Genomic DNA, 26,278 nt, shown 5'->3' on the forward strand with positions numbered 1-26,278 from the left:
TCGGGAAAACAATTGATCTGAGACACCTTGTTGAATCAAGGCCATAGCTTTGGCATCCTTCTTCCTTACTTCTCTGAGGGATTGGGCATTAGCATCCTCGGTAACTCCGGACTCGACTAGCTCCCATAGGTCTTTCGACCTAAGTATGGTTTTCATACGGATATTCCAGTGCTCATATCCATCCCCCTTAAATACTGGAATTTGTGAATTGTTTGAGGGCTCACTCATGGTTGGATTTGCTCACGAAAGGAATTAGGTTTTGCTTACTCACTCACACCTTGGCTCTACCACTATGTTGGTGATCAAGAGCAAGAACAAGGATTTGATAGATAGAATAATAAGTTTAACAAAAGGATTCTCTCTTCATTCAATTGAAATTAATAAACTGGATACGTAATAAGGAGAACCTAGATGGCTTTATATAGTCTTAAACATAACGTAAACAACCAGAAAATAAGCAACAACCTATGACTATTAAGCCCAACAAACTCGGTCATAGGCTGACTACAAGACTTATTCAAATCTAAACTTCAAACAGTTATTATGAGAGAATCATGCACATGCTCAAAGGGAACTAGCACCCTAAAGACAGCTACTCTCGCTTTCTAAAAGTAAACTAAACTGCCTTCTGGTCGCCTCACCAACGCCTTCTCTCCCTATCGGTCGTTTTCTTACTCTTATCCTTTTGTGAATTATTTTCAATCCACAGCAATTGCTTGGTGCTGCCGGGTGGTTTGAGTAACAGAGATTTTCTCTACAATGAACCAAGCATGTAAAAGACCGATTTCGAGGAACACCTCTATTCTTGTCAAAATAAAAAGTAGTTTTATGTAACAGCAAAAACCAACTTTGGTACCATGTCGAATTTTTAGAATTCAGGAATAACTAATACAAATGATTCTATACAAGTATAAAGCATGTAAACCAACATATATTATATTTTCTTAAACCGGAAAGGTTTCTCATTCAAAAGAAACGACACAATGTATTCACGACACTAGTGATTTATTATTACAACTAATCAAGTACAAACACTAAAGCCTCTTTTACAACCACAGTACAAACATTACACGCAACCAACATTTCAATAACATTTTTAACCTGCACGAGGATCAATCACCTGTCCCATAAACAACACGACACCCGTCATGTCTTCTCTAATCACAAACAAAAACGGATGATCCGCCACAAAATCAACCTTATCATGACTCATTATCGATCTAAGCATCACAACGGCTGCAGATGCGGCTGCAGCTTCCGTACCTTCTTCATTAACCTCCACAAAAGATTTATGATGAATGCTCGAAACATAAAAACTTTGACCAACATCCGAGTCAACCATTTCAGTCAAACCATCTCCACCGTTGAAAGGCAACACAAGCCCTAATTTCTTCAGCATATCAGAAGCTTCAAACCCGAACGAGATCTTAAATTTTGGTAACAAAAACTGGCCGACTTCTACCTTTTGGCGTGGAATGTGACGGTCAAAAAAGTCAACTGTGGAACCAATTTTCTGTACTAAGGATTGAAGCCCGTCTTTTGCATCCGGGAGGTAAAAATACATTGTGAACTGGCGGTTATCTTGACCTTGTAAGTAGGGAAGACCAAGTACTTTGAAATCATCGAATTCGCGCACAAATTGTTTTTTCTTGGTGGTCATGAAGGGAACTTGAACTTTGTTGCCATCGAGGAGGTGGAAGTCGGATTCTTTTGTCTTTGACTGGTCAAACTTCTCACTCCATGCTCCCTTGAAGTAGACCGCATTTGCAAAGATGAGGCGGGTGGAATTGTTGACTGCGTCAGCGGGGAGAACTTCTTTGATAAGACCATTAGTTTGCTTTTCGGCCCATGAATTCACTTCTTTTGCTACCTCAGCCGCCTGCATTAATCAACGAATAATATGTTACTTTTAGCCCAAAAAAAAAGGATGAATTATACAAAATTAAATCTACTGATGCAACTTGACAATGTGCTACAAAATTGTTGGTTAGCCAAATAACTTCCATAAACTTAATAGAGAGTAAATAATATTCCATCGGCAAGGACTTATAGAGATAATGTGTTCAATACAGAACCAACTGTGAGAAGGAAATCGCATAAGCACTTGTATAAGTATAACTGCATTATATTTTATAGTTAATGCAACAGGTATATGTGTTCTCACTAGGTGTGAGCAAATACGATAAACCGAACCATAACCGAAATAATCAGTGTTATATATTTTAAAATGAATACGGAATCATCACCGAAATAATCAGTTAAGCATTTTTCTACTAACTGAATATGATGGTTCGGTTAAGCGCTTTTCTAATAACCGATTTAGTCGTTGTTATATATTTTTAAAATGAACTTCGTCATCAAGAATTCAAGATAATCTAGTTTTCAGAATTGAATATAGTTTTTATTAACTAGATAACTTACAAGGGTACCCCACATAAATAGGGTGTTAAGAGGGTCATGCTGATGATTTGATACGAACCTAAGAAATGTGTTAGACACATAACCCGTACATGACACGCGCTTTCGTGAATTAACATGAAATAAATTACAAATTTATAAAAAAATAAAAAAAATGTATTAAGTATAAAAATTGATCGATATTTTATTTTATATTTCAAATCATGACATAAAATAAACAATGAAAGCATAAGATGCAACTTTCAGAAAAATGAAGTGTAAAACCAAACCGGGTAAACCATAAAAAAATAATGTCAACCCAAACAAGATCCATTAAGATACGTTTTTGCGAGTTTAAGATAAAACTGGCCCAAAACGGATTAGGATTAACCACAAATCCAAAAATTTCACCAAATTATCAGTTATATTTAAAAACTATTTATGCTGGTTTTATTTGTTTACCAAAAGAAAACCAGTCATGAATCAGTAAAGCATTTTTCAAACAGTAATGTAAAAAGTCTTGCGCGTGCAGTGGTATGGTTAGATTGAACTTTAAGCACAATACTTACTGTTAAGTGTCAATTTTGTGAAAAGCCTAAATTAAGTTAATGATGATCCTAAGTTTAACAAGACAATAAGACACCGACTTAAAGTTAAGAACTTGAGATAAACAATAACACTATGTGGAAGTTATGATTATAAGTATAGACAATGTACCTACAGCAGTGGTTGAATATTTAGTTACAAAAAGGCTGCGTGTTTAATGGTGATGTAATGTGCTGCGATTGAAGCAACTGAGCATTCAATACCAAAGGGGGGCTTTTGTATGAAACCATTTTTAAACCAAAACAGAAAATGACTAAACTTCAAACTTACAGTTACCCGATGGGTGATGGATTTTGATAACCGAAGTGACTGGTTATGGACAGTTTAAAATCGGTTTGAAATTGGTTATGTATTGAGCGACATGAGGACTTATGACTTGTATTTTAACAACCCAACATTAACAACCATCGAAGCTAAACCTAAAAGTATGATCAAAAACTTACCTTGAGCAAATAACCGAATTAATCAAACCATAACCAAATTAACCAAACCGTAAATGAATTGTAATTCAACAACCCAGCATTAGCGACAATTTACTTAGGCAAATAACCGAATTTACCGAATTAACCAAACAATGAACGAAATAGGTTAATATATATCCCAGATAAACAAATTCGAAGATGGTGGGTCAAAGGCCCTGCATGCGTAACCTGTATCTCGCGTGTAACCGACGCCCGAATGCACTTGCCAAAAAAAGCATAACTAAAGATGAAATATACAGCAATTTCAGAAGGAGTTTTTAAACCAACCATTTGACCCATAACCCGTTCTGACCCAAACCCATTCTAACCCAACCCCTTGCGACCCGCCCTGTCCTGACCAAACCAAAATAACCCTTTTCTAAATCAAACCGTTCCAAGGTTCTGACCCGTGAGCCGAACCCACTCGACCCATTTACCAGTCCTAGTGTGCCAAGATTGGCAGGCCTAATTGAATCACATAATAAACTCTCTGTGTAGAAAAACTAAATTCAAGCTACAATTCAAATCAGATCACAATCGTTTGCTCAATCAATCAATCCAATTTCAAGTTCCAACATAATAACACCAATATAAAACAAAAAAACTTACAACTAACCTTAGTCTGGAAATCAACTTGATCACACGCCGCTTTATAAACATCATCCACCACCCGTTTAAAAGCCGGTTTAAGCGAAAGCGTTTTCTCAACCCAAACTCCGTTAGCAAACGCCAGCCTGGGTCCGCCACTGGGACTACCATCAGCCAGGATCAAGGAAACAAGCTGGGACGACAGCGAGTTAAGGTCATCGGTGGTCTTTGTTTTGAGGAAGCCTAGGATCTGGTCGAGTGTTTGGCCCTTGGAACCTGCGGCGATCAAGCTTAGGACGACGTGGATGGAAAGAGGGGAGAAGACGAGGTTGGATTTGGATTTGGTGGTGATGAGGTGGGTTGCGAGTGTGGTGGAGACGTGGGTTTGGTTGGTGATTGATTGTTGGAGGTCCATTTGATGTTCTTTTTTGAGGAAGTTGATGATGAACTAGGAGGGTTTTAAAGTAAAGTGGGGGTTTGTTTTTAGGTAACGCTGTTAAGGAAAGAACCTGGACAGGACAGCTGGTGGGTTGACCGACTACGTGTACGCGTCATGATGATGATGATGATGATGATGATGATGATGATGATGATGATGATGATGATGCATTGTCTGTGTGCGCTGGGATGACAATTGTGAGTGATATTTACGAATTCTTCTTGTACGAATTTTATTTTTCATATTTTTTTCTTTCTCTTTATTGTGGGATGTGTGACACTTCGGAATTCTTCTTTTAAAATTTTATTTATTTTTAATAACTTTTACTTTATTTGGACTTCGCTCTAATTCAATAGAAGAAGAAAAGTTTTTTAAAAGTTAATTTGGGTTATTTACTGGTCCACCAGCTTATCTATATTCATTTCTAGAGTATCGAAGACCGCCCTCAATAGAATAGAAGAAGAATATAATTCTAAGGCTATATATATAATTCACCTGATTTATGGATTATTAATTTTTATCAATAATCAATCATGAAGTTTTTGAGCCTCTAAAAAAAAGTAAGCTGGCTATTTGATTGCTTTCTTTACTCCGTTTTGCTATCAGAAAGAGTGTGTTGGTTGAGTTGGCCCGTGGTAATAATAACCAATGTACAATTTCTGTATATACATATATATATGTAAAGAAGAGTAGGATTGTCTCAAACTTTTTGAGGCCTAAAGCGGATCTTAAAATCGAGATTCTTATTGTAGAAAAATTACATTTTTCTTTGGATCATAGCACTTGGAACATAATGACTCACATATTTTTATATGCGGTTCTAAAACAATCAAAATCACACAATTCTAGCAGAAGTTTGATAAATTGAGAAATGATAACCGAGTGATGAGAAAATAAGAACCTACTGCAATCTACCTACCCCTAAAAAAATTGGAAGCCCCTTATTTGTGGCACGGTCTACGGTATTCATTGACTTTTGTAGGCAATTTGGGCCTCATGGTTTGGAATTGTGTGCATTCTCTCAAGGTGTATGCGTTTGGTTTGGACGTAACGACAAGAGATATTTCAATGTCTAATCTAATACTTTTATTCTCTCGGTCACCATTTCTATCTTTGGTGGTCCATAGATTACAAGCTTTTAGTTAGTAGTTACCGACACAAATGTAGAAACAGAACTCTAATCCTCTTGGTAAAGAGCTTATTGCTTAAGACCAAACGTCGTTACTGCTCGTCATGTTCCATTTTCTTCTATGACACATACTTCTGTTTTCTAAGGCTAATGATTACCATGCCTTTCTATTTGTTGAAATATCTTGAATCCTACCCGTTCTTAAGATTAAATTGTAGGAATTAGAATCATACAGTTAACAATAAGTTGAGCGTGACGACTGTTCGCAGGTATGATTTCTTAAATTCTTTCTTTTATTTATTGGCAATGACCTTTGGAAGAGGGCACCAGCTTTCATCTACACCTTGTGCACACAAAATGGTGTAGCTGCTAACCTAAACAATAATAAGTTATTAAACTTATAGGGAAACTAACATAAGTTCTACCCGAAAAAAAAAACATGTCAAAACACAAATGTCTAAATGATCTTTATTGGTCTCCTACACCCATGATCAGTTTCTGGGCTTTATTAAGACCCGCAGCGGACGAAGCATCTGCGTCGTAAGCCCAATAGTACTAACATCTTCTTGGGCCTTATCTTTCAATCCCCACTCAAACTCTTGCACCATTCGCCCGATTCCAATGCAAGAAGTCAACATTGCTTGAAGTGAGCCAGCACACACCCTTTTCCCACCTCCAAACGCCATCGTTTTCTGAAAATCAATCGGCCCGTTTTCCTTCATAAATCTCTCTGGGTCCCACTTCTCAGGATTCTCCCACACATTCTTCTCCATGTTACATCCATAAATGTTCACTGCTAGCTGCAAATCAAAACATATCAAGTTAGTTAACAATCATAAAGATATAAAGATCATAAGTTTGACTTGTTTAAAAAGTCAACCTCGGTTCCAGCCGGTACATGGTACCCTCCTAGAACTGTGTCTTCATGCACGTATCGTAATGGAATTATAGGGACCGGACTATGCCTTCTTAAGGTTTCATGAAAAATAGCGGTTATGTATGGCAGTTGGGTCAGATTTTCTTCGGTGATCATGTCGGGCCCACAAACACTTTGGATTTCGCGGTACAAGCGGTCCTGCGTTACATAGTTAGACCATTTGAACTCGTTAATTTGATAGATTTAAGAAAAATGTATATTATATGTAGACATGTAAATGAACCGAACCAGCACCGTTTAACTTTAACTAAACAAACGATCGAACACGAACAACTAAACGAACTGGATTTTTTTGTTCGCATTCGTTTATGTTTTTTTAGTTAATAGTTCAAATGAAAATCACGAACGTAAATGAACACAAACAATTATACAGAAAGAAGTAAGCTGAATATAGATGAACGGAAATAAACAAACATAAACGAGTAAACACCAACTACAAGTACACGTGTAGAACAACCTGTTCGGCCTAAAAGGTTTAATAAAGTAAACTAAACTGTAATGGGTGATATCTTATTTTATAAAACTAGACTAAGTTATAACTGGCCTAAGAAATTCAAATGTATATATAAATGAACGTAACTGGACAAACGCAAACTAACAAACGTTTATGAACATACATGAACGAAGGTGGCACGTGTTCAAGTTCGCTTACATAACTAAATGAACCAAACAATTTAGTTCATAACATTTGGTTTGTTTACCTGAATATCGGGGTTCTTTGCAAGTTCATACATTGCCCACTCAGAGGTGACCATAGTGGTGTCCGATGATTCGATAATCGGTTCCCATAAGGACATAAGTAGTTGTTTTTCAGTTAACGTTTGTGCTTCCGAAAGCAAGTAATCAATGTAGCTGTTCAGTTTCTGTTTTTCGATAAATTAAACGAGTTAGTATTATTCTAACGCGAACTTAATTCTTAACTACCAGGAAATTAAGAATCGCAGTTTACCTCCCCGGAGGCAATACGTTCTTTCTGTTCTTTAATAAGCGCCTTCATCACAGCTTCTCTCCTGATATACATTTGATGGATCGTGTTCTCAAATCTTTTATTCGGGATCCACTTTAGATACGGGAAGAAATCTCTCCAGTCAACGTCGATCGCACCCATCATTGGATCAACCACCAATACCTGAAATATCTCGTCTCGACTCATGGTGAGCTTAAGATCCTCTACATATATGCTCTCCACCTCCTTTCCTAGAACCTAGAAATGTTTGGATGAACCGACAAATGTTTTAAATATTAATAAATTTTAACAAATATGAAATATGCGATAACACGAGAACTCACTTGTCTCATTGCTAATCCAAAAAGTTCGGACTGGAATATTTTCCTGAAATCTACTTCTTGTTCTTCAGTAGAGGTCTTAACGAAAGTGCGTAGTCGGTTTGAAATATTGTCCATCATGATGTCTCTATGGATGCGATGCTTTTTCTGAATATATGCATCCAAAACGAACAGTTAAAGAAAAAGGCGGTTATGTCTTTTAAGCGCACAAAAGTAGACAAGCTTATGACATTGACCTGCGCGTTTGGTCCGAGGACACCAGTGAGTATATGGCGTTTAACAGTTTTGTGATAATCATTATAATCACTCATAGCCACCATGGTTTTGTCAGCTGTGAGGATCTTTAATGCATTTGATAGCTTTCGGGTTGAGATGGATTGAAATCTAGTAACAAATGCCTGGAAAATGGATGGATGAAAGAAGATGTGTTAAATGGGTCGTGTTCATGAGTTTGTGGTTCCAACCGGACATGAGTCCGAACATGACATCAACCTGTATATTGCATTTGCATATGACATACAAACCCGGCCACAACATGAATATTCATGGATTAATGCTTAAGTCATCATTGGATTAATCTTTATTGTTATTTATAAATTATTAAAAATGATTAAAGATCTTGAAATCATAATCATTTATGGCCATATTCAAATTCCATAACAAATTTTGAATGATGATTAATTAATACATTTTGCCTGATAAATGTGTTAAATAAATTTAAAAAAAAAATCTAACTTGATATTATTTAATGCTTTTGGTTTTTTTGAACGAACCCATAACCTGACCTCCAACCTCACACCTTAATTACCTTACCAACCCATCAAAGTGGGAATGGTCTTTTGGTGACAATTGATTTAACCTTTTATTTTAATTTATATATTTTGATGATATTTCTACAATTTAAAAAAAAAAACATTACTATTAATATAATAAAATCATAGTAAATCTTGTACTTAGTTGGTCGTTCCAAAAAAAAAATCTTGAACTGTATTAACTTACTCATAACTGTCAAAATTTTGGAACCTTTATTTATTTTTAATTTTTGTAATTGTCCCACTATTCTGCTAATAATCTCTTTGAAATGAGCCTAGTGAAAAGAAACAATTTATATTCCCTGATAGTAAAAGAAAAGTCCTTCAATTTTAGTCATTTTCTACACAAATAGATCGTGCTTGTGGTTTGTTATCCGAAATTTTAACATAAATTCAAACATGACACTAGCCCGAAACCTGGTTAGACATATGAACCTGAATACGACAAAGATATTCGAGGGTTGATACGAACGCAACTTGCTTAAACCGATTTCTTTTATACAACCTTTTTTGCATATAGGACTTCAAAACTATCATTTTACAACTAAAGCTAGGAACGTATATAAAACAATTGCATTTTAATTATAAAAGCCAATGTCAATTTCACTTTATGTTAGAAAATCATGCCGGAGTAGAAAGAGATATAAGTTTAACAACAATCATGTGGATCCTATTGATTATTGGATTAAATCAACTTTACATGGTAAAATAATATTATGGTAGTATTGCTTGAATTATCATTTGGAGTAATCTTTATTGTTATGCTCACCCATCCCTATAGATCACCAAATCACACGTATTACACATTTGTTTATAAAATTAAAACCAAAATTGATGGAATATGCTCTCGAATTCGGTAAAAATCTTCAGTGATGATTAATTAATACATTTAGCCTAATATTAGCTGCTGCTCAAGATTCAAAAATAGAAAATTTTGCCTGATAATAAAGTCAAAACAGATCTTATAAATAATGACATATGCTAGTTGTTAAAAATAAATGAAGATTTTGTCATCAGTGATCAAATATGTCCTTGGTCAAAAATAGAGAGAGCCCACAAATGGTCCCCATAGTTTGGCCATTACATGTTTGGTTTTCTAAACTTAACCCAAACACTTGTAAGAGTTTTACCCGTATTTTTATTATTGAAAAAAGATCAACATTAACCTACAGCCCTACACACTAACACACATGTAAAAATCATGTAACCCGACTTGTTAAACCAATTTATCTAAATGTGCAAACTGGCCGGCATATTATACTAATCATATGCGTAAAAAGTAACCCGAACACAGCCCGTTTATCAAAAGTATTGGATACACCAACAAATTTCTTAGCGTACCTCCTTGGCGATTTCATTGGAACTGACGACCACCATGGAAGTAGCTCCGGTTCTAATAAAATAAATGGGACCGTAAGTTTCCGCCCATCGGGTAAACGTCAAGTACGGTTTCTTCTCTTTCAATTGCAGTAAATTCCCCAACAACGGCACCCCGGGCACCTCTGCAAATTATAATCATAAATAATTAACATAACACATAAACAATTGAACTAACTTATTCTAGTTAGCATCAATCAAATATCACATGCAGATGCATCCAAGAAGAGTACCAGGAACCGAAGGGAGATGATTTGATCGACGGCTGCGATTGGATTGGAGATACCAGAATAAAATAACGAGGATGAGTCCGATGGCTAATGTTGTTGTTGCCGGAGTTGTCAGCATGTCGGTGACGGAATCCATATTTCCGACAAAGAAAGATATGGAGTGGTGGCTACTGGTGGTTAGTGGAGGAGTATTATATTTATTTGCACTTCACTTCAGTGGGGTTTATTGTTTAAATATAGTTATAGTTTTGAGTTTTATTTCACCTTTTTTTTTCACATTATTCTATTCTGATAATGATAATGAATAAACTGTATTAATGGGTGGTGATTGGCCGGCAAGTTTTGTTTTATCTTTTAAATTTTTGTTTGCCTAAAATAAAATGTTTCGAAAGATAAGTTTTGTTTTTTTTTTTTTTGAAAATTGACTTTCATTAAAAAAAGACACAACCAACGACTATCACCAAGACGGAGAAAGACGCTGAAATCCAAAAACCAAAACCAACAATCACGTTACATCAAATAAACACCAACTTTTCCAATCCACCACCCCTATCTTAGATCTATTTTTGTACCAAAGAAAACCCAAAGATTTTATATCCGCAACCATTTCTGCCACGTTAGTGCTCTTGCCCGAAAAAATCTTTTCATTCCTAGCCCGCCAAATCCTCCAACAAGTAATGATGACAATTCCATGAATAATCAACCTTTTATTCCCCGTCGCACCACAAACCTTATGCACTTCCACCAAATCATTGACATGAAAAACAAATAGTCTAGGGATGTTGCACCATGAACCAATCGCATTCCAAACGGCCATAGAAATGGAACACCCGGTTAACAAGTGCTCGAGCGATTCCTCATTACTCTCACATAAAGCGCAACTATGATCATCACAATACAAATGACGTCTAGCTAAAGCCTTCTTGGTTGGAAGGCTATCCAGAACGGCCCTCCACATAAAAATATTACATTTTTTCGGGACCCAATCGCTCCATTGGAAACTGGAACTCCCAGCGTCCACAACGGACCGCACCATCCATCTTTTAATCGCCGAAACCTCAAACTCTTTGCAGCTACCAACCGCCCAAGACCATGAATCTTCACGGTCAACCATCACCACCCCTTGAAGGAGATCTTCCAACTCCTGCTTCTCGCTCACCTCCTGATGGGAGCAAGGAGCTCTAAGCCAATCCCACACAATGCGACGAGAAGATCCAGTGACCACCAACCGATCAGCTAACAAGACATTTTTATGTTTTTCTACCGCATATAAGGACGGATACTTGTCCATAACCGGCGCCGAACCCAACCACAAATCCGTCCAAAACCTAACTTGGCGACCATTCCCGACTGTGGCCCGGATCACTCTATTAAAACCCACACCATCAACCTTAAATTTGTTCCAGAACATAACACAATTCTTCCAAACCCCGGGAACCCCATTATTAACCGGAGCAAGCCCCCAACAGCGCGAGGTTCCGTGAATAGACAACACTACTCTTCTCCATATCGCGTGCTGATCATTTAGAAATCTCCCAAGCCATTTAGTAATCAGCGCTTGATTATTAACCTCTAAACGAGCGATACCTAAACCCCCTTCTTTTATAGGTTTGGTGACTACCTCCCAAGCCACCCAAGACATCTTCCTCACTTCATCCGAACCTCCCCATAAGAACCTTCTCATCAAAGCTTCTAAATCATTGGTAATCTTCTTGGGTGCCTTAAAAAGCGAAAAATAATAAGTGGGAAGACTATCCAGCACCGATTTAATAAGGGTTAACCGACCAGCAATAGATAACGAATTAACTTTCCATTTAGAAAGCCTCTTCTTGAACTTGGACACAACCGGTTCCCAATTAACCACCCTATTCATGTTAGCTCCAACCATAATCCCAAGATAAGTAAACAGGATTCTACCCGGCTTACAACCCATGAAACCGGCTTGGATATCGATCTCACCATCTTCTACACCTACTCCAAATAACACTGATTTATGGAGATTAATCTTTAGCCCCGAACACAAGTAAAATATGCGAAGAATACGTTTCAAGTTATCAAAATTAAAAGAAGACCACTCTCCCATAATCATAGCATCATCCGCATAAAAAAGATGGGATAAAGTAGGACATTCGTTAGGAAGAGTAATACCATGAAACGCACCTATATCACAGGCTTGTTTCAACATACCTGAAAAAGCCTCCATCATAATAATAAAAAGAAAAGGGGATAGCGGGTCACCTTGACGAATGCCTTTATGACATCCAAATTCGAAAGTAGGAGATCCATTAACAAGAACAGACGATCTGCTCGCCAACAAGATACCACTAATCCAATCGCACCAGACCGAAGGAAAACCAATCTGAGAAAGAACCGACAACAAGAACTCCCAATTCACATTATCAAAGGCTTTATCGAAGTCAATCTTGAACATAAAAATTCTTCTTTCCCTCTTTTTAGCCCAAGCAATAACCTCACTAGCCACCAAAGGGCCATCAAGAATATATCTCCCGGATAAGAAAGCCGACTGATGCTCTGAGACAATCTTATTCATAACCGTTTTGAGTCGATTCACTAACACCTTCGACACAGTCTTTAAGATACAACCAATGAGACTTATCGGTCTAAAATCCCCCAAAGAAGACGGATTGTTTACCTTAGGAATTAAGGTGATAAAAGACGAACCAACCCCCGAGCAAAAACTTTTAACCTTATGAAAATGATCAAGAATATCCACAAAATCCTTCTCGAACAACTCCCAAAAAAACCGAATGAACCTAAAATTAAAACCATCCGGCCCAGGAGCTTTGTCACCACCGCAATCAAAAACCGCCTTCTTGATCTCATGCACGGAAAAATCACTGATCAAAAAATCCGCCTCCACCGAAGACAAGACCGAAAACCCATATCCAATCAACCGAGGCCGGAGTGTAATAGATTCTTTAAACTTACCAGCAAAGAATCGCAAAACTTCCTTTTTAATGAGAACCGGGTTTGTTTCCCACGCCCCATTCACTTCCAAACCCGGAAAATAATTTGAAACTTTACGTTTATTAATAAAACCGTGAAAAAATCGAGAATTTTCGTCTCCATGAATCGCCCAATTACAACGAGCCTTTTGCTTCAAATCCCTGTAATAATGATTATCCAACTCGCCTAGCCGTCTTTTAATTTCGCTTAAAGACCATGTCTCTTCTTCCAACAAATCCCGGACCTCCAAGGTTTGGTCCAAGTTCCGCAACTCTTGCTCCAATAAAACCCTTTCCTCCTTTTCTTTGGCTTTACAATCGATCGCCCATCTAGTAATAGCAGCACGCAAAGCTTTAAATTTATACAGCAATCTCGCGTCCGGAGAACCATGAAACGAGCCATCAACAAGCGTCTTCTTAACCAACGTCCCAAAATCCTCTCTACCAAGCCATGAATTGAAAAACCTAAACGGTTTGGGACCATAGTTCTTGGAAGAACCAATTTTCAAAACCAACGGACTATGATCCGGCTTATTCCTCTCGAGAGCAATATACTCCGCACACGGCCATTCCATAAAAAAATCCTAATTAACTAAGATTCTGTCAATACGGCTTAATTTATTTCCTGCGACAAAAGTAAAACGCCTCCCTTTCAAGGAATACTCGTGAAGATTCGAATCATCAATGAAGTCGTTAAACTCATTGGCCTCACCCACATTAAACAAAGAATTCCGCCTATCCTCAGCACACCGAACCGAGTTAAAATCTCCTGCCACAATCCACATCCCATTACCCTCCTCGATCAAATCACGAATTTCCCCCCAAAGAGCTCTTTTAGTAACTAGATTTTGAGGAGAATAAACATTGAGAATATGATATGAGCTACTCTTTTCTTTCACAGTGCCCGAAACAAGAAGCCAATTATTATTCTTGACCACCCTTTCCATACGAAAGACTTGAGAATCCCAGATCGATAATAACCCACCCGACCTTCCAGATGAAGGAACCCAATCAAAAGAATACTCACCATAACCCCAAAACCGACCCACATCCACAGAATCCAAGGAAACAAATTGCGACTCTTGTAAGACAATAAAACTAATCTCGTGATGGACTCGAAGACCTCGAATCCAATCGGCTTTGCTAGAACTCCCAAACCCACGGATGTTCAGAGAAAAAACATTCATTGAACACCATCTTGATAGCCTTCGGAAACAAGAACCTCTCTAACATTAGAAACAAAATCTTGCAAATTCTCAACGCCTAACGCCTTACTCAGCTCAATGGTCTTCTCCAACTCCACCTCAATCGGACCTTGATGTTGCACCGGATCTATACCTCTACCAATCATCGAGGCCTCCTCAGACTCTCCCTCGATGTCTCGAACCACCTCCGTATTAGTAGACATCCCTTTGTTAAGATCCGGTGTTAAGAACTCCCCTTCAACACCTGTCTCGATACCCCTAGTAACATCCGAAGGCACGTGCATAATACCGATAAACCTATCAAGATCAAACATATCTTTATCCTCCCTTGGTCTCTTCTTAGGACGCTCCCTAGAACCACTACCCCCACTTCGATTAGAAAATAAAGACTTCTGTCTGAACTTCTTATGTCCCTTGCCTTTCAACACAGAAACGTTAGTGCTATCAACGTTACCATTCTCAACCGCCTCCTCATTAGAAAGATCATAGGAGTTCGAAAATTCACCGACCATCACGTTAGAATTATCGTTCACACAACCATCCAACCCATTAACAGCATGTTCCCTGACAGAATACTCGTTAGCTTGAGAACCTTCGCCCTCTTCACGATGCACATTATGGGGCTCATCCTGCACGATATTATCATCACACTTATCCTCCTCCGGTAAAACGGGACCATCATCCTCTTCAAACTCTACTACACATTCCGGTATCCATTCCCCTACATCTTCATCCACCCACACTTTAAAAATTTTTCCCCTCCAATTAATGTCCACCCGGTCCACAATCCGTTTGCACTGTTTACTCAACACACCGATGAGAGTATACGATAAGTTGTTCTCTTCACCTGATAAGGAAGCCGATTGAACCACCTTGCCAAATCTGCTTCCAATCAAATCGAAAACCTCGTCTAACACCAACTGAGCCGGAACCCCATGAACTTGGAGCCAGGCGATCCGACCCTCCTCCACTCCATTTCTATCAGACCAAGGTTCTAAAAACTCAAACCAATCTGACCATTTGTCTTTGTTATTCAGAAAGGCATCCCTATCCCCACTAACGTAGAATACCAACACCACTGAAAGCCCTCCCAGATACTTAATCTCTAATGATCTCCAACCATGCTTCCGAACCAACTTTTTCAGAGACGTTAACGTGTGAAGATTCACCACCCTCCCCGTAAGAGCACATCCCTTCCAATGAGAAAACCGTTCCACCGAATCATCCACCTTAATCTCATCTACTTTGTTCCGATTTAACAAGGAATCAACAAAGGAACGCCCATTACCAACTGATGCATAAGGAACCCCATTCATATCGGATCCTTCGGAACTAGGGTTTGTTTGACCACTAGGATTTGCATGCCTATAAACAGGGACCGAGGCCGTCTTCCTCCTATTACCAGAATCGGGTCTATGTAGATTCCCACCATCCACAAACCGAGCAATCGCAATAAACAACTTATACGAACCGATCCATACGTCTGATAACTCATCTTCCAACCGTTTGACATCTTTCACCTCGGAAAACGATACGAGATGAGTTATCAGACGTAACGACCAAAGCTACCCATAACATCTTTTAAGTCTTGCGAAGAACACTTTGGGGGAAGATTTGAGACAAAAAACTTCGATAAAACCTTGTTATTACCTTGAGCCTGATGACCATTCCGTTTCCCTTTCCGATTACGTGGATGTTCCCATTCTTCTGAATCCATGCCGCCAAGGGTCGTGGTCAAAGCAGCAGGGTGGGGGACTGGGGTGACTGAGGTGAGGCGGAGAGAGGGAATAGTGGTGGTGACTGAGGTGAGGCTGGGTCGGGGTGGCGACTGTGGAGGGTGGTGGGCCGGGAGGTGAGGTGGAGGGGAGGATTTCCGGTGAGAGGGAATAGTGGCGGCGGTCGGGAGGAAGTGTTACGGGAGAGAAACTGGCCGGGAGGTAGGGTTACGGGAGAGAGACTGGCGGAGACTGTCGGAGGTGAGGCGGGCGGAAGAGAGGCGGGGTTACGGGAGGTGAGGCGGGCGGCCGGGAGGTAGGGTTACGGGAGGTAGGTTACGAGAGAGAGGACGAGGGCGAAGTTGTTGTGTGAGTCACTTTCTTCGCATGGAGGGTTACGGAGGTGCGGCTGGCTGAGGTGAGGCGGGCGGAGGTGAGGCGGGGGCCGGGAGGTAGGGTTACGGAATCTATATATAAAAGTGTAGATAAGTTTTGTTAAAATTGGAAAAAATGATTTTATGGATGGATAAAGATTACTTTCTTTTAAATACCTAACGTTTTTATCATTTCATGTCATCAATAATTACTTGAGCTAATTTGGAAATCAACGAAATAACGAATGAATGACCAACTACTTAATTCTTAAAACTTCAAATATAATTATTAATACATTTAAAATCCTTGTGTCCATAGTAAATACTTTTTCTTTTTGTTTTGACGACAAATAATATATAACAGAAGATAATTTTGTTATTAATTACAACTACCCATATTTTCCTTTTTTAAAGTTATTAATTACATAATTTTGCTCAAGCTAAAAAATAAATTATATATTTATCTATTTTATTAAACTAAGTTATTGTATGACAATTTTGTCCTAATTATTAGCAATGGATTATGTGTTACATGCGCCAACTGCCTAATCAACAACATACGCCAGATGTGTAGCATGCGCTGAATGAGTAACCATCATGAAACGTGTTACCAGCATCAAACGTGTTACATATGTCAAACAAGTATATTGGACACCTTGTCACAGGCCCCGGACTCTATACCCCCGGGGGGGGGGGGGGAGCCGTGAACATCAAGTGGCAGTATCGGTGTTTATTAAAATAATTTGCAACACAATATTTTATCAGGACCGTAGTTAGGAAAAATGACCAGAGTTATAAAAACATCATAATTCTTATTTCATAACCTGGGATTAAAACTCATTTTTATACAAACATAAGTTTTATAGGAATAAACCCTAATTTACAAAACACATTTCTTTATTCTAGTGACAAACCACTTATTTAAGTCGGAAGCCTGCGGGCATCATTCCTTTTTCTCTAACAAGTCACCTGAAACATATTTAAAAATATTTGATCAGTAGGAAATACTTGTGAGTACATTCATTTATAAATGACACATTTTACAGTTACAATATTAAGATGTTTATACATATGCCTGCTTACAAATTACCAAAAGTTGCTTGTCTAAAATTAACTGGTAGTTTGCTCATTAAACAAGATGTTGTTGCTTAAACGAGTTTTTTGACTAAAATTAACATTAGTTTATTATTCCTATATAAACAAGTCTATTATAACCTGCAAACCTCTTCCCTAAACCCTAATTTACTCTGTATCAACCGTCACTTTCAAGAAAAACCCGTTCTTCCCTTCGTTCTTTATAATTTTCTTCAAGACTGTTAGTATTCAAGTTGACTTTGGTGTTTTCCCGGTGTTTGACTCCGTTTTCTCATCAGTCTAAGCACTTTCCGGCTAAGTTGTCTTCTGTAAAGTTTTTCCCTATTGTTCAATGATTAATAACCCTCAATCAATTTTCTGAGATTGAGGGAAATTGACGGGTAAGCTGGACTCCGACCCGTTTAAAGGTTGACCAATCGAATTCTATCACTTCTGGTCGGAACTAGCTTTCGGCCCAGAAGACTTTTGGTCTTATCTCGATATTTTGAGTGTACTGACCAAAACCCGACTTCCGACTCACTGTTCAGATTCTGGTTATTACCAGCTTGCTTATTTACTGAAAATATCATAACCGGAGTTCTAGACATCTGTTTGGACTAATTCTAGGGACTATGTTCTCGATTTTAATTGTAGTTTGTTATTTTTAAGTGTAAAGTCTATTCGTATTAACTCAGTCAGCGCATTAAAAGACGGTTTACTCATTTATTCTTGTTACTATTATCTAAACTCTCTTAAGTAATAAGGTGAGAAGTCATTCCCCACATGTTACAACTTTTAAACGTTTGGGGGACACTTGCGTACTTATCCGTTTTTAGATACTTATATATTATTCACACTAGCAAACTATGATTGTTGTGCGTTATCAATTGAATAATTTAACTTCTATTTGTTTAATTGTTTATTTATTGTATTTCAGAGAGGTTAACGTAGGCTGTCGCGGTCTACTCAAAAACAATTAATTAAAGACTTAAATACCTAACTAGAACGGGTAAGTAAGGTCATCTCCACAGTAACTCAAGAAAAGTGCTAATTTATTATTACTAAACTAATTATTAAACTAAGGCGGACAGTCGATGTTAAGCAATTTTAGAAAAAGATTAATTAAAATTAAATTATTACTTTAAAACGATTTGTAAACAATATTAATGAAAAGTATTCATTCTAGGTTCGAGTAATGTGATATTCAACTTAATTACAGATTCAACTGACTTGATTGCGCAATAATTGCTAGACCTAGTAGTTTGATTGTGATGACAAACGATACCTTAACCGAATTATTGACACAATTGAACTCGATCTACCCAATTACCAATTTATGTTTTATGACAACTAATTAAGTAACATTAACCGATGATTATTAGTTCAATAACACAAGAGCCTAACCATAAGTATTGATGAACAAAACCAAACAAGTGATGTATTAATCGATAATCGCAAACACAAATTGTTTAAACAACCAAGTAATAATTGAACAAGATAAAACTAATAAATTAAATCAAGTTCTTAACATTAGGCACAATGAATATGGTCTTAAGGAGAATTGCACAAAACCTTAACCTAGAACGAACACAAAACTTTAGCCAAGCATCGACATATTATTCAAATAACTTATCATTGATGAACATGCAAACCCGAGACGAACCGGAAGCTTCGGAATGGTGGAAAATCGCCCTAGGCTGCCCCTTTTGCTTCTAGAATTAATGGTATGACGAATGGGGGTTTAAATGGGTTTATATAGTGATTAACCCTAATTTTTTTCGGTTTTAGGTCAGTTCGTGTCGCGCGAAGCTGCCATGGGCCTCATCTTCGTGTCGAGCTAAGGACAAAATAGTTGGGCTCAGAAAATTGCATCTTCGCGTCACGTGAAGATGCCTCTCACGGATCATTTGCGTCACGCGAAGGACAAACTGATTTCATATTCAGATTCGTCTCGTTGAGAAACCTAAAATTTGTATATTATTGATTTTGTAACTCATTTTCTAGGATGAGATATGTCCGTTTTACTAAAAGACACTTTCCTGGTAACCCATCTTGCTCAATTTTCACTTCGGCTTCAGGTTTCTCATCCAATCCTTTCCCCAATCTTTCTTTAACCATCCATATATGTTTCCCATACTTCCATCTTCTCGAGACTTGCTTAATCTTCATCTGGATGGCTCTGAATTAGCTTGTTTAAGCTCCGAACGTCCAATGTCCTGAAAACACAAAACAATACTTGAAGTATCAATGTTCATTCATTTATTTACCTAAAATTAACTAATTAATATATAATACTAACTTTTACCCAACCATCACATCCCCACACTTATCCTTTTTCGTCCTGAAAAAGACTTTGCAATGGAATCAGAATCAGAGGTCATTTTTACAAAATGCTTTTTGGTTATCTTAATTAAGCACAAGGAACACAAAAATCGTGATTGCCGATATTGTTGTCCACTCAAAAACCCATGCCTCAATACTTAACGGGAAAAATAAGGTGTGACAATTTTATTAGTTTATATGATTAAATTGGAACCCACACCTCAAAGCCCTGAAGCCGCCTTACCATGCTTCATTATAGTTTTACCGAACAAGACCACCCCAACTTGACTTAAACATTAAGATTAGATGATCAAAATTCTTGCACATTTATACAATTTTCAAGCCCATATGTAACAGCTAAGACAATCTCGGATATTTTTATCGAAACCAAAATCTAAACTTAAGCATCAAAGTCTACCAGAATGGCCATTAGATACGATTAAGGTGCAATTAAGTAACTAACTAGTAAATAGCGCCCACTACATGACATGCCCCCGTTATCAAACAATACTCCAAAGTCCATCACCATAGGTGAGTAGGCACGAATTCATCTGTAGGGCTTACATATGACGTGTCCCGTGTGGTCCATTTCTTAATGGTAACGAGACGTGAGCACGGGGACCCCATATGGCTAACAGCGTGTATGGTCAAGTAAGTAGTGAATTTGTACTTTTTAAAGCACATAATGATCATGTTTAATGACTTATGAATTAGCAGATAAACTGCGGGTTTGCACTTTTTAAGCTTTTTTAATATACATAAATCCACTTAGGAAATATGGATACCCAGATGATAAACCATATACCGACCCATGGTCTCAGAACCACGGAGCATCCCATCAATACAGGATTTAAGGTTATAAAACCATACGCCTATGAAGTGTTAACCACTTAACTAGCAGTAATTTCATTTAGATTTATATCACAAGCCATCTAGCATATTCTAACGTTAATCATATCCAAGCATTGTACAATAACTATTCATATTTAAAATTTTATTTTTGGTGATCAAATCTAACAAAAGGCTTGAGTATGGCCTAATCTTTCATTCCAGTCCTTACGCAGGCTTAGTTAAACAAACAAAACCCTGAAGGCGTTTCCCACTAAAAATCAAGCATTTTAAAGATTCAATTAAGTCTACAATCAAATTATCCTTTCATTCTCAAGGATGAGTCTACCGATACATCCCAAATTAAGTGCGTTCCCGTTTTTATCATCTCATATTATATACTAATTTTGAAAAACAACCCCCGATTTTTCTATCATTTTCCATTATTGTGCCAAAATCTTAATTCAAGGAACATTAAAACTTTTAAAATTTTCAATTTCTCCCCCATCCTCACACTTGAGGCAAACATTGTCCTCAATGTTTAAAATGCAACTAATAAAATAGGGACGGGGTTAAAATTTACTGTCTCACTCACTTTTAAACTCGGGCTTAATGTGATGGTGGTTATTTATTATACATATATACAATTACACTTTTAGCACAAAAACTAATAAAACAAAGAAGGTTTTGAAAACGAAATCACCTAATAGAAAATATAACTCTCATGTGCAACTCTCGTGCCCTCGGTGAACTTACCTCTTCAACTCTCAAGACGAAATCTGCAAACTCTCAAACGTGTAGAAGCACGCTTCTCACAAGCGTTAAAAATATAGGTCTTTTAAACCGTCTGAAAAAACCATTCATTTTAAATTACCAACCAATATTAATTAAATTCATAACAAAATTTGTTAAACTAGTAAAAATGTTAAAAGACCTAACTCACTTTCGTAGGAATCACGATTGCATTTAGCGTATGCAACAAGCCCTTTAAACCCCCCGGTAGCCCGGGTGGATGAGTATGGTCTTGTGAGGGTTTATAGTGAACTACACCTACAAAGTTCAACTACAACAAAAATATACACGTACCTGAATACAAGGCCGGGTTGCCTCCCGGTTAGCGCTAAGTTTTTGTTAAGGTCTTCAGTCGGACCGTTACCTGATTTCTTGGTTATGGTGGTCTAAATGGACATTTTCCAGCCGAGTTTCCTCTAAAAGTTCGGTAGTTTAAATGCCTCGGCTCCTCTTTTTCTCTCTTCTGCTTCGGCCTATTAAACATAAACTTTCTTCTATGGTGTCATCCTCACTTATATGAGGAAGTCACATGTTAGTAGAAATTGACCTAGAAGATTTATTTTCACAAGAATAATCAAATGAAATTGAAAAGATATGCAAAACTAACTTACGGTTACCAAAGGTCATGCACACTGTTCCATCTCGGCAATTGATTTGAGCATTTTATGTTGCCAAAAACGGTCTTCCCAATATCACTCTCGGCTCTTCTTCATTCTCTACCGGTGTATAATCAAGAACAAGAAAATCTTCAGGACAGTAAAAATCACCAGCCTTTACTGCAACTCCAACCAACTTCCATCGGGGCCGTCTTCGAGTGAAATCAGCTAACACCAAGGTTGTATCAACTTCTTGTAAAGGTCCAAACTCAAACCGGTCATAAACATTCCCCGGTAGAACACTTACACTCGCACCATAATCAACTAACGCTGTGGTGGTCTTGAAATTGCCAATCTGAATGGGAATAAGTGGTGCCCGTGTTTCAAATTCTTTAACCGTGTCGTTCACCCCATGATCTTCAATGGTGCTTGCACTCACGTGTACGTTTTTACCATTTAATGAGCTACTACTCTGATGGCTCGAATTCTTCACGGTATCACTTGGTAATTTGGATGGATTCTCTTCAAACTAGCCACTTCTACTGCAAGCAGGCTCACTTGTTTGTCTCTCGCAGCATTGGCTTTCTCTTAGAGCTCTAATCTTTGATTTACGCTTTTATTCTCAAACCACACAACTAAGATTTAAATATAAAAGGAAAATCCTAAAACCACACACAACCGGCAAGTGTACCGATCGCAAGTAGTATAGACCTAGGAAGTCCGAGTATCGAACACGTGGACACGTAAGACGCTAACGATCACAAACCCTAGACAAGACCCACCTAAGAATAGCATTATATTGGTCTTTGATTTTTAATTACTTAACTGAACTAACCTAACTGACTGACATAACTTACCAAAAATAGAAAACTTAACGGGGAACTAACTGTGTTAACTTTGGATGGAGAAAAACGTCTACCTAGGTCTGGATCAAACTGTAGGCCTAAAAAGCTAATGGATTGAATGACATCTAGACACTGGTTTCTAAAGATGACAAGACTAAGGATCGCTCGGGCTCACTGGATCACCTCTCGGTCTCACTCAATAAACCTAAACTACTCAAAATCGCCAAAAACGACCAAACCGGGAAACAATTGTTAACGTGTTCTAATGTTGACTCACCTCTCGGTCTCACCAACACTAGACCCTAATGGCAATGAATACTACACAACCAAGGATAGAGGAACAATTCAACTTAAACCAAAATAGATCAACTAGTCACTCAAAACACCTAAACTTGACAAGAAACGAACTCGCTCTCGTGTAATTCTTATTCTAGCATGCAAAGGCAATGAGACAACCCTAACTTCCTATCACCTCTCGGTCTCTGAGAAGGTGCCTAACCGCTGTACTTTAACCTCAAATTCACGCAACAAAACCCTACGGTTGTACCTACCGCAAACAAACCCTAAACACAAAGTGTAAAATCAAACAATGCACCGATCAATCAACACAAAACTAATTAACCGACACACGGGGTTTAAGCAATTAATCACCTAAAATTTCCGGTCCTTAAACACAACCTATTTCATGTCTAAGTCAAACTTTACATCAACAAATTAAGTCTATCAATCAAACAATCCAACAAGCTCATCAAACATTAACAATTGTTATCATTCCTAGGTAGAACTAACAAGTTTAGCCTCTCGTATTATTTGGACAGCCATGAACACTCAATAAAATCATTAATAAACTCATCTCAAACATATTAACAATCATCCAACAATCAATAGAAATCATAAACAAGTCAATCTCTAACACAATTGCAAAACTATGAAATCAATTGAACAAGTAAATAATATGATGAACAATGTAAAAGATGGAAGGATATGGAGTGATTCCGGGCTGCTCCTTGGCTGTAAAATTGATGGTGAATGATCCCGAGGCTTGGTTCTTGTGTCTTCTTCCTTCCCTAGCCGCCACAAGCTCCAACCCTAACATGAAAAAAACTTTTTATTCTTCTTCCCTTGGCTGCTACTGCCGATCGCAACTTCTGCTGCTCTAGGGTTTTTTTTATTTTTTTATTATCATATTAACAAGAGGCTTGGGCTTTTCCATGATGCATATGGGCCGGGCTTTGAGTTTTACTTGAAAACGTATGCGTAAAAAGCTCGTAAACTGCTCGAAAAGTCCCGGTTTCTTTCTTTCTTTCACCCAAAACCTACATGATTATTGAAACTATGTAAAACCTATATAAATCAAGTAAAAACACATAAAATATAATATAATACGTAGATAAAATGTGCGGAAAATACGTGTTTTTTACAACACATCAAATATCCCCACACTTAAGACTTTTTCGTCCCTGAAAAAGAATACTACACAGGATCATATCCGAGTTTTAACCGACCACTGTTGGTTTTATTTATTTATTTATTATTATTAATATAATTTTTTTTCTTTTTAAAGTATTAGAACAAGTGACCCGTTACCCAAATATTTCTTCCAACTTTCACCTAATAAGTTAGATCAGGTCGATTGCTGGTATTGTTGTCCACTTAAACCCAAGCCCCCAATACTTACCGAGGCAAATAAGGCGCGACAATTTTATCAGTTTGAAAAACAGTGGGACCCAACAATTTATAACCATACCAGACCTGAGTCACCCCAAGTTGACTTAAACCTTATATCGAGTTGATCAAAACATGAAGTACCAATTTTTATGAATAGCTAAAGACAATTAAAGGTATTGTTTATCCACCTAAGCTTAAGCATTAAGGTCTACCTAGCAGCCATTAGATACGATTAATGTACGTTTAAGTAGCTAACTAGTAAGTGTTCCCCACTACATGGCATACCCCCGTTATCAAGCAGTACCCCAAAGTTCATCTCCAAAGGTGAGTATGCACATATTCATCTGTAGGGCTTACATATGACGTGTCCCTTGTGGCCCGTTTCTTAATGGTAATGAGGCGCGAGCAAGGGGACCCCATATGATTAACAGCGTGGATGATCAAGTCAGTAGTGTATTTGTACTCTGAAGTACGAAGTGATCATGTTTATTGACTTATGTTTGGCAGATAAACTACGGGTTTGCTCTTTGAGCTCTTTTAATATTCATAACTCCACTTAGGAGATGTGAATACCCAGATGATAAATCACATAAAGACCCATGGTGTCCGTCCCCCGGGGCATCCCATCAATACAGGATTTAAGGTTATAAAACCATACACATATGAAGTGTTAACAACTAAAACTAGAAGCATGAAATTTATGTTTATATCACAGGCTACTTTGCATACCCTCATGTTAAGCCTACCCAAGCATCATATGATTAGTCTATTCCAATTTCTATAAAATTTTTTATTTTTACGATCCAACTAAACATAAGGCTTGAGTATGACCCGCCTTTTCATCCCATTTTCTAAATTTAAGTCAACAACCAAACCGCCCTTTCATTCTTGAAGGCTGAGCCTACCAGCACATTGATTACTGAGTCTAAACCGTCCGGTTGACATACATTACGTGAGAGTCTAATAGGCACTGTTCTTATTTATTATATATATATTTTTTGAAAACACCAAGAATTTATATAATAAACACTACTCGGTAATAATATCATTTCATGTTTAACGTAGAGAAAACAAATTTCAAGGGACTATTTTTTCAAATTTTTCAATTTTTTTTTCTTTTTATTATTATTTTTTTGTATTTTATTATTATTATTATTATTTTATTTATTATTTTTCTTTCAAAAATTTTCCTACAACTACGTAAAATAAACCCCATCCCCACACTTAGAACGAAATCGTCCTCGATGAGTACAAGGAAAAGAAATAAAATAAAAATAAAGTATACAAGACTAAAACAAAGAACGGTTACCCCCCTGGTTTGTGTGCAAAATCATCAACAGCTGTGTAGTACCCAAACGACCGTATAGCATTTCATTCGCGGCCGCAACCTTGGGAAAACCTGTTCCAAGACGCCATCGTAGCTACCATGCGCATAATATAACCTGCAAAACTCAAACTCGCTCGCATGTAGTGGCGTTCAACACGGAAAACAAAAACATAAAGAAATAAACATATTTTTGTGTTTTTGGTTTTTATGATTTTTTTATAGAAGAACACCCCTTAAATCGACCAACTCGAATGGAGATTGGGTATGAGCGGTTTCATTTGGAACATCCTGAAATAGACAAAA

General features: G+C 37.7%; 2 protein-coding genes across 2 annotated transcripts; both read right to left on the reverse strand.

Annotated features, from left to right (window-relative positions):
* Nucleotides 1–1,019: 1,019 nt before the first annotated feature.
* On the reverse strand, nucleotides 1,020–4,490 carry LOC143546382 (serpin-ZX-like). Its single transcript, XM_077038067.1, has 2 exons — nucleotides 4,081–4,490; nucleotides 1,020–1,879 (listed from the first exon to the last, which is right to left on the reverse strand). The coding sequence occupies exons 1-2, from the start codon at nucleotides 4,465–4,467 to the stop codon at nucleotides 1,097–1,099; spliced, it is 1,170 nt and encodes a 389-aa protein (XP_076894182.1). The 5' UTR covers nucleotides 4,468–4,490; the 3' UTR covers nucleotides 1,020–1,096.
* Nucleotides 4,491–6,070: 1,580 nt separating this feature from the next.
* Nucleotides 6,071–10,399, reverse strand: LOC143545149 (ent-kaurene oxidase-like). Its single transcript, XM_077037087.1, has 8 exons — nucleotides 10,267–10,399; nucleotides 9,998–10,158; nucleotides 8,081–8,242; nucleotides 7,848–7,991; nucleotides 7,507–7,761; nucleotides 7,259–7,420; nucleotides 6,501–6,695; nucleotides 6,071–6,420 (listed from the first exon to the last, which is right to left on the reverse strand). The coding sequence occupies exons 1-8, from the start codon at nucleotides 10,397–10,399 to the stop codon at nucleotides 6,112–6,114; spliced, it is 1,521 nt and encodes a 506-aa protein (XP_076893202.1). The 3' UTR covers nucleotides 6,071–6,111.
* Nucleotides 10,400–26,278: the final 15,879 nt, after the last annotated feature.

The sequence above is a fragment of the Bidens hawaiensis genome, unplaced genomic scaffold, assembly GCF_021521415.1.
Source record: "Bidens hawaiensis isolate Kalapana, Puna unplaced genomic scaffold, B.hawaiensis_p1.1 tig00000904_1, whole genome shotgun sequence".
NCBI classification, from domain to species: domain Eukaryota; kingdom Viridiplantae; phylum Streptophyta; class Magnoliopsida; order Asterales; family Asteraceae; genus Bidens; species Bidens hawaiensis.

What these genes read in the sequence shown, in the direction of transcription:
- LOC143546382 (XM_077038067.1), bottom strand. Translation starts at nt 4,467, where the DNA reads ATGGACCTCCAACAATCAATCACCAACCAAACCCACGTCTCCACCACA. An exon ending in AAGTTGATTTCCAGACTAAG is followed by an intron (nt 1,880 to 4,080) that starts GTTAGTTGTAAG and finishes TGATTAATGCAG; the next exon opens with GCGGCTGAGGTAGCAAAAGA.
- LOC143545149 (XM_077037087.1), bottom strand. Translation starts at nt 10,399, where the DNA reads ATGGATTCCGTCACCGACATGCTGACAACTCCGGCAACAACAACATTA. An exon ending in TTGGATTAGCAATGAGACAA is followed by an intron (nt 7,762 to 7,847) that starts GTGAGTTCTCGT and finishes AAACATTTCTAG; the next exon opens with GTTCTAGGAAAGGAGGTGGA. An exon ending in CAAAGAACCCCGATATTCAG is followed by an intron (nt 6,696 to 7,258) that starts GTAAACAAACCA and finishes TATGTAACGCAG; the next exon opens with GACCGCTTGTACCGCGAAAT.